Source organism: Pelophylax lessonae (assembly GCF_965119305.1).
Source record: "Pelophylax lessonae genome assembly, chromosome: 13".
Lineage (NCBI taxonomy): Eukaryota > Metazoa > Chordata > Amphibia > Anura > Ranidae > Pelophylax > Pelophylax lessonae.
In genome coordinates, this window is record NC_138780.1 from 1,227,296 (window position 1) to 1,236,435 (window position 9,140).

Consider the following 9,140-nt stretch of genomic DNA (forward strand, 5'->3'; position numbering starts at 1 on the left):
TAGATTACACAGTAATGGTGGGATGGTGGAGATAGTAGACTAGGTTGTTGGGATGGTGGAGATAGTAGACTAGGTTGTTGGAATGGTGGAGATAGTAGACTAGGTTTGTTGGAATGATGGAGATAGTAGACTAGGTTTGTTGGGATGGTGGAGATAGGTGACTAGGTTTAGTGGTATTGTTGGGATGGTGGAGATAGTAGACTAGGTTTGGTGGGATGGTGGAGATAGTAGACTAGGTTTGTTGGGACGGTGAAGATAGTAGACTAGGTTTGGTGGGATGGTGGAGATAGTAGACTAGGTTTGTTGGCATGGTGGAGATAGTAGACTAGATTTGGTGGGATGGTGGAGATAGTAGACTAGGTTTGGTGGGATGGTGGAGATAGTAGACTAGGTTTGGTGGGATGGTGGAGATAGTAGACTAGGTTTGTTGGGATGGTGGAGATAGTAAACTAGGTTTGGTGGGATGGTGGAGATAGTAGACTAGGTTTGTTGGGATGGTGGAGATAGTAGACTAGGTTTAGTGGTATTATTGGGATGGTGGAGATAGGTGACTAGGTTTAGAAGTAAGGATAGGATGGTGGAGATAGTGGACTGGGTTTAGTGGTAATAGTGGGAGGGTGAAGACAATAGACTACAGTAGATTTAGTGGTAATGGTAGGATGGTGAAGACAATAGACTATGTTTAGTGAGGATGATGAGATGGTGAAGACAATAGTCTAGGTTTAGTGGTAATGGTGAGATGGTGGAGATAGTAGACTAGGTTTAGTGGGAATAGTGTAGCTGATAGACTAGATTTAGCAGTAATGGTGGGATGGTGGAGATAGTAGACTGGGTTTAATGGTAACGGTGGGATGGTGGAGATAGTAGACTGGGTTTAATTGTGATGGTGGAGATAGTAGACTAGGTTTAGTGGTAATGGTGAGATGGTGGAGATAGTAGACTAGGTTTAGTGGTAATGGTGGGATGGTGGAGATAGTAGACTAGGTTTAGTGGTGATGATGAGATGGTGGGGATAGTAGACTAGGTTTAGTGGTAATGGTGGAGATAGTAGACTAGGTTTAGTGGTAATGGTGGAGATAGTAGACTAGGTTTAGTGGTAATGGTGGGATGGTGGAGATAGTAGACTAGGTTTAGTGGTGATGATGAGATGGTGGAGATAGTAGACTAGGTTTAGTGGTAATGGTGGAGATAGTAGACTAGGTTTAGTGGTAATGGTGGGATGGCGGAGATAGAAGACTAGGTTTAGCAGTAATGGTGGGATGGTGGGGATAGTAGACTAGGTTTAGCAGTAATGGTGGGATGGTGGAGATAGACTAGGTTTAGTGGTAATTGTGGGATGGTGGAGATAGAAGACTAGGTATAGCAGTAATGGTGGGATGGTGGAGATAGAAGACTAGGTATAGCAGTAATGGTGGGATGGTGGAGATAGAAGACTAGGTTTAGCAGTAATGGTGGGATGGTGGAGTTAGAAGACTAGGTTTAGCAGTAATGGTGGGATGGTGGAGATAGTAGACTAGGTTTAGTGGTAATGGTGGGATGGTGGAGATAGTAGACTAGGTTTAGTGGTAATTGTGGGATGGTGGAGATAGAAGTCTAGGTTTAGCAGTAATGGTGGGATGGTGGAGATAGAAGTCTAGGTTTAGCAGTAATGGTGGGATGGTGGAGATAGAAGACTAGGTTTAGCAGTAATGGTGGGATGGTAAGATAGTAGAATGGGCTTAAGCCTAGTACACACAGGGCAAATGTGGGCTGGCATTAGCAGGTTCAATAGAAACCAGCTGACATTTGGCCTGTGTTTATGGCAGCCATTCGGCCAGCTTCTGTTGAAAGGCTCATGACCGAAAACTGTCTGCCGACCGTCTCCTTTTTGGCCAACGGCTGAGGGCACTGACCAGTGTGTTCTGGTGGTGGTGTGGGGGGGTTGTCCCCCCCCCCCCCCCCCCCCGTCAGAACACATAGCTCATCAGGGGAGATCAGGCTCCGACCTGAGCTTATAGTATTTTTCGTTCAACATGCTCGGTTTAGTGAAAAAAAACTAGTAGTGTGTACTAGGCTTTAGTGGTAATGGTGGGATGGTGGAGATAGTAGATTAGGTTTAGTGGAGATGATGAGATAGTCGAGAAAGTAGACTAGGTTTAGTGGTTGGAGGTAGTAGACTAGGTTTAATGGTAATAGTGGGATGGTGGAGATAGTTGTTTAGATGGTGGAGATAGCAGACTAGGTTTAGTGGTGATGGTGAAGATAGTAGACTAGGTTTAGTGGTGATGATGAGATGGTGGAGATAGTAGACTAGGTTTAGAAGTAATGGTGAGATGCTGGAGATAGTAGACTAGGTTTAGAAGTGATGGTGAAGATAGTAGACTAGGTTTAGAGGTAATGGTGAGATGTTGGAGATAGTAGACTATGTTTAGTGGCGATGATGAGATGGTGGAGATAGTAGACTAGGTTTAGAAGTGATGGTGGAGATAGTAGACTAGGTTTAGTGGAGATGATGAGATAGTCGAGAAAGTAGACTAGGTTTAGTGGTTGGAGGTAGTAGACTAGGTTTAATGGTAATAGTGGGATAGTGGAGATAGTTGTTTAGATGGTGGAGATAGTAGACTAGGTTTAGAAGTGATGGTGAAGATAGTAGACTAGGTTTAGTGGTGATGATGAGATGGTGGAGATAGTAGACTAGGTTTAGAAGTAATGGTGAGATGCTGGAGATAGTAGACTAGGTTTAGAAGTGATGGTGGAGATAGTAGACTAGGTTTAGTGGTTAGAGTAGACTAGATTTAATGGTAATAGTGGGAGGGTGGGGATAGTAGACAAGGTTTAATGGTAATAGTGGGAGGGTGGGGATAGTAGACAAGGTTTAATGGTAATAGTGGGAGGGTGGGGATAGTAGACAAGGTTTAATGGTAATAGTGGGAGGGTGGGGATAGTAGACAAGGTTTAATGGTAATAGTGGGAGGGTGGGGATAGTAGACAAGGTTTAATGGTAATAGTGGGAGGGTGGGGATAGTAGACAAGGTTTAATGGTAATAGTGGGAGGGTGGGGATAGTAGACAAGGTTTAATGGTAATAGTGGGAGGGTGGGGATAGTAGACAAGGTTTAATGGTAATAGTGGGAGGGTGGGGATAGTAGACAAGGTTTAATGGTAATAGTGGGAGGGTGGGGATAGTAGACAAGGTTTAATGGTAATAGTGGGAGGGTGGGGATAGTAGACAAGGTTTAATGGTAATAGTGGGAGGGTGGGGATAGTAGACAAGGTTTAATGGTAATAGTGGGAGGGTGGGGATAGTAGACAAGGTTTAATGGTAATAGTGGGAGGGTGGGGATAGTAGACAAGGTTTAATGGTAATAGTGGGAGGGTGGGGATAGTAGACAAGGTTTAATGGTAATAGTGGGAGGGTGGGGATAGTAGACAAGGTTTAATGGTAATAGTGGGAGGGTGGGGATAGTAGACAAGGTTTAATGGTAATAGTGGGAGGGTGGGGATAGTAGACAAGGTTTAGCAGTAATGGTGAGATGATGGACTTGTTAAGTTTAGCCAGAAGGGTGGGTTTGTGAAGACGCGAGGCAGGAGTAGTGATGGTGGTTGTGGTGGTCAGCTGATGGACTCTGGGTGTATCGTCACCCAATGAAAGTGTCTGGGTTGTATAAAAATGTAGAAACATGTCTAATGAGATCCAGTCCTGGTGTTCCCGGTACTCTGTGCCCCTCCTCTGTTGGGTGATGGTGATGCTTTTCTTTTTTTTTGCAGAGGACAGCAGCCCTTCGGAAGATTCCGTCTTGCTGGAAGTCCAGGGTTCGGTGCGGTCTGTGGATTACATCTTATATCGCTCCATTCAGCGTAGTCGGGCTGACTACTGTCTGAGCGTGGACTGCGGTCAGTGTGGACATCACCATCAGGGCCCAACCCTCAGCCTGCAGGGCCCATTTGAGGAGGCATCCGTTCCCCAGATTAAAGGAGGGCGCTCTTTCTCCTGTTCCACCCCCAGCTCGTGCCAGGACCCTCCGCCCACTGTAGGAAGTGGCACCACGCGGAGCTGTAACCGGCTGGAAAGTATCGGGACATCGGTGGGTCCGTGTTTCCCTGAGCTTCGAGTAACGGGGAAAGTCCCTCGTGCACGGGAGCTAAGCCGAGGCTCTGGGTGTTCTCTCCACCACTCCTCTCCCTGCCAGACTCCGGACTGCCCCCACCGCCGATACAGCGAGAACACGCGGCCCAAAGCACTGTGCACCAATCAGGTGCCTCGATTTGTAGTCCGTTCACACAGCGACCCGGGAATCTCCTCCATGTTCCAGACAGGTGAGTGACAACATTGTAGTCTCTATCCTTTTACATTGCTGCCAGGAATCTCTGCATTCCGGGGAAGGACCAACCGCCCTTCCCTGATGATGTCACAGCGTAATTCCACATTCCGGGAGATGGACCAACCACCCCTCCCTGATGATGTCACAGCGTAATTCTACATTCCGGGAGATGGACCAACCACCCCTCCCTGATGATGTCACAGCGTAATTCTACATTCCGGGAGATGGACCAACCACCCCTCCCTGATGATGTCACAGCGTAATTCTACATTCCAGGAGATGGACCAACCACCCCTCCCTGATGATGTCACAGAATAATTCCACATTCCCAGGAGATGGACCAACCACCCCTCACTGATAATGTCACAGTGTAATTTCGCATTCCGGGAGATGGACCAACCGCTCCTCACTGATGATGTCACAGTGTAATTCTGCATTCCGGGAGATGGACCAACCGCTCCTCACTGATGATGTCACAGTGTAATTCTGCATTCCGGAGGGAGGACCCACCGCCCCTCGCTGATTATGTCACAACATGATTCCGCATTCCGGGAGATGGACCAAGCTCCCCTCCCTGATAATGTCACAGCATAATTCCGCATTCCTGGAAGATGGACCAAGCTCCCCTCACTGATAATGTCACAGCGTAATTCTGCATTCCGGGAGATGGACCAACCGCCCTTCCCTGATAATGTCACAGTGTAATTCTGCATTCCGGGAGATGGACCAAGCTCCCCTCACTGATAATGTCACAACGTAATTATGCATTCCGGGAGATGGACCAACCACCCCTCACTATTGATGTCACAGTGTAATTCTGCATTCCGGAGGGAGGACCAACCACCCCTCACTGATAATGTCACATTCCGCATTCCGGAGGGAGGACCCACCGCCCCTCATTGATAATGTCACAGTGTAATTCCGCATTCCGGGAGATGGACCAACCACCCCTCACTGATAATGTCACAGCATAATTCTGCATTCCAAAGGGAGGACCAACCACCCCTCACTATTGATGTCACAGTGTAATTCTGCATTCTGGGGGAGGGACCAACCACCCCTCGCTGATGATGTCATAATATAATTCCTCATTCTGGAGGAGGGACCAACCGCCTCTGATGATGTCACAGTGTAATTCCGCATTCCGGAGGGAGGACCAACTTCCCCTCACTGATGACGTCACAGCATAATTCCGCATTCCGGGAGATGGACCAACTGCCCCTCGCTGATGATGTCATAATATCATTCCACATTCCGGAGGGAGGACCAACCGCCCCTTGTTGATGATGTCACAGTGCAATTCCGCATTCCAGGGGAAAGGACCAACCGCCCCTCACTCATGATGTCACAGTTTAATTCCGCATTCCAGGGTAAGGCCCAACCATCCCTTACTGATGATGTCACATTGTAACTCCGCATTCCAGGAGATGGACCAACCACCCCTCACTGAAGATGTCAGCGTATTTCCGCATTCCGGGAGATGGACCAACCGCTCCTCACTGATGATGTCAGCGTATTTCCGCATTCCGGGAGATGGACCAACCGCTCCTCACTGATGATGTCAGCGTATTTCGGCATTCCGGGAGATGGACCAACCACCCCTCACTGATGATGTCACAGTGTAATTCTGCATTCCCGGAGATGGACCACTGATGATGTCATAGTGTTATATTCTTAGTGGTTTGTTGGTGGCATTGTCTCAGTGTCCAATCTTTCTTCTTCTGTATTGCAGATTTCGGGGATGTAGATTATATGAAGGTTCTAGAGGAGGACAACCTCTCCCTCTCCTCTGTAGATGCAGCAGGTAAGGAGGAGGAGCTTTATCTGTGATGGCCAATAGCAGTTTCTGGTTGGAATGTCTTGTAGACACTGTCCAGTTGTGCTAGATTCTGGTTTGTGACTCTCCTGTCTCTCTCCTCAGCTCTGTGCGCCGAGGCCGGACCCCGCAGACCCCACCGGTCAACCTCCCCCTTACTTCTGCGTACGGGTTCAGCTGGAAAGAATCGCTTCCTGGTGACAAACCGGACGGTCCAGCGGCTTTCGAGAAGTGGCGCTTTGTCCCTCGGAGATCTGAAGGGAGGGAGGAACCCCCGGATGCTCATGGCCCGATTCCTGAATCGATCCCGGAGGAGCCTAAAAGAGGGCGGAGACAACACAAAGCAGGTGAGCGGGGGTGGGACAATGTCCTTGTAGGGTGGTGTCCTGCCCAACCATGGAAGGTCTTTTGTAAGATCATTGGACCAATATGGGTTAATTGTACAGGAACATGGAGCCCACCGGAGTCCTTCTTTAGGGTAATTTCTGGCTATGATCATGTAAATGGTGGGCGGGGTTAGGTGAAACCATTTCTGCCATTTTTGGGGGTTGACCGCTCTTGTTTGTCCTTTTTTTCAGCCTCTGAAGAGTCCACTCCCCCTAGACCCTGAGAGACGGCCCACCAGGACGCCCATGCAGAGTTGCGGAGACCTTAGCTCCACCTCATCTCTCCGGCGCCTCCTGTCCGGCGGTCGGCGAGGGAACCGGCGTCCGCGCAGCCTGAACGAAACGCCAAAAGAGAGTGCGGTGTGAGGAGAGACGAAGGGACCACCCGGAGCCCGGCACAGCCAGAGGGGACGCAACAATAAGTGACCTTACAGTCCCTGACACCGCCCCGCGTCAGCCAAGTCTCCGCCTCCAACGCTCAGTTTCTGCTACAGAAGGGCTAGCTCTCAGCCGCGGCGGGACGCTTCACCGTGATGGACACCAAAACCATCCGCCGATTTCCAGCTTCTTCCTTCTGAGCCACAAACATGTTCCAGGTGCATTCACAGCTGTGATTGGTGCATCAGCCTCCAAAAAAATGCCGGGCTCCTCCCATCCGGTGCATCTTCATTCCCTTCCTGGTTGGTGTGCGGTCAGTGCATGCGATTGCATCTCATAGAAGCCTGCGGGACCCACGCCCAGCACATCCCAAATGCATGTCGATGCCCTTGTGGTGCATTGTGGGAAAACCCGCTGCATGCCGGGAGCCGGACTGCCCTTTGGTTTTATAAGCATGTGACTCCACCCCCGCGGAAAAGCCCCTTTCTAGAGGTGCATTGTGGGGTAACACTGATATATCAGTCCGCAGGGGAGTGTCTGCACAGCCCAGCCAATCACATTCCAGCTGTCGTATCTGCAACTTTTGATTGGTTATCATGGGGCACTTCCTTCCAGTCGCTATATAAGAAGCTCCGCCCCCGAGGAAATCGATTTGTTCTTTTCATCTGACAGTTCTGTTACTGAGCGTTCCTCGGCCAATCAGATCTGTGCATGAGCAGCCGCACCCCGAACAAGCCGCCGGGTAGGAGGAAATCAGGATGAGGACAATCTTCCGGGGATTGTGGGAGGATTTCCGGGACTGGAAGATTTTGGCAACTCTTCAGACAGGACTGGGGGGTGTGGTTGAGGGCGGGGCAGATGGATTGGATGATGGCGGGAAATGAGCGCAGATTGCTGGGGAATTGGCGCTCCTCTGTGTATAAATAAAAGGTTCAAATTTAACGATTCTCTTCTGTTCACTCGATCAATTTCCAGCCTGACCAATCATTATAAAGAGATCCTGTCACCTGACCAATCATTATAAAGAAATCCTGTCCCTTGACCAATCATTATAAGGAGATCCTGTCCTCTGACCAATCATTATAAAGAGATCCTGTCACCTGACCAATCATTATAAAGAGATCCTGTCACCTGACCAATCATTATAAGGAGATCCTGTCACCTGACCTATCATTATAAAGAGATCCTGTCACCTGACCAATCATTATAAAGAGATCATGTCCCCTGACCAATCATTATAAAGAGATCCTGTCACCTGACCTATCATTATAAAGAGATCCTGTCACCTGACCAATCATTATAAAGAGATCATGTCCCCTGACCAATCATTATAAAGAGATCCTGTCCCCTGACCAATCATTATAAGGAGATCCTGTCCCCTGACCAATCATTATAAAGAGATCCTGTCACCTGACCAATCATTATAAAGAGATCCTGTCACCTGACCAATCATTATAAAGAGATCCTGTCACCTGACCAATCATTATAAAGAGATCATGTCACCTGACCAATCATTATAAGGAGATCCTGTCCTCTGACCAATCATTATAAAGAGATCCTGTCACCTGACCAATCATTATAAAGAGATCCTGTCACCTGACCAATCATTATAAAGAGATCCTGTCACCTGAGCAATCATTATAAAGAGATCCTGTCACCTGACCAATCATTATAAAGAGATCCTGTCACCTGACCTATCATTATAAAGAGATCCTGTCCCCTAACCAATCATTATAAAGAGATCCTGTCACCTGACCTATCATTATAAAGAGATCCTGTCACCTGACCTATCATTATAAAGAGATCCTGTCCCCTGACCAATCATTATAAAGAGATCCTGTCACCTGACCAATCATTATAAAGAGATCCTGTCACCTGACCTATCATTATAAAGAGATCCTGTCCCCTGACCAATCATTATAAAGAGATCCTGTCACCTGACCAATCATTATAAAGAGATCCTGTCACCTGAGCAATCATTATAAAGATATAAAGAGATCCTGTCCCCTGACCAATCATTATAAAGAGATTCTGTCCCCTGACCAATCATTATAAGGAGATCCTGTCCTCTGACCAATCATTATAAGGAGATCCTGTCCTCTGACCAATCATTATAAAGAGATCCTGTCACCTGACCTATCATTATAAAGAGATCCTGTCCCCTGACCAATCATTATAAAGAGATCCTGTCACCTGACCAATCATTATAAAGAGATCCTGTCACCTGAGCAATCATTATAAAGATATAAAGAGATCCTGT

General features: G+C 47.9%; 1 protein-coding gene across 1 annotated transcript in view; it reads left to right on the forward strand.

The window, feature by feature from the left end:
• LOC309569883 (uncharacterized protein) overlaps positions 1-7,587 on the forward strand; it is a 50,810-nt gene extending 43,223 nt beyond the window's left edge. The window contains exons 19-22 of the mRNA XM_082275874.1: positions 3,747-4,295; positions 6,033-6,104; positions 6,222-6,463; positions 6,695-7,587. Coding sequence (XP_082132000.1) covers positions 3,747-4,295; positions 6,033-6,104; positions 6,222-6,463; positions 6,695-6,868 — 1,037 coding nt within the window. The 3' untranslated portion in view covers positions 6,869-7,587. The remainder of the gene's footprint in view (positions 1-3,746; positions 4,296-6,032; positions 6,105-6,221; positions 6,464-6,694) is intronic.
• Positions 7,588-9,140: the final 1,553 nt, after the last annotated feature.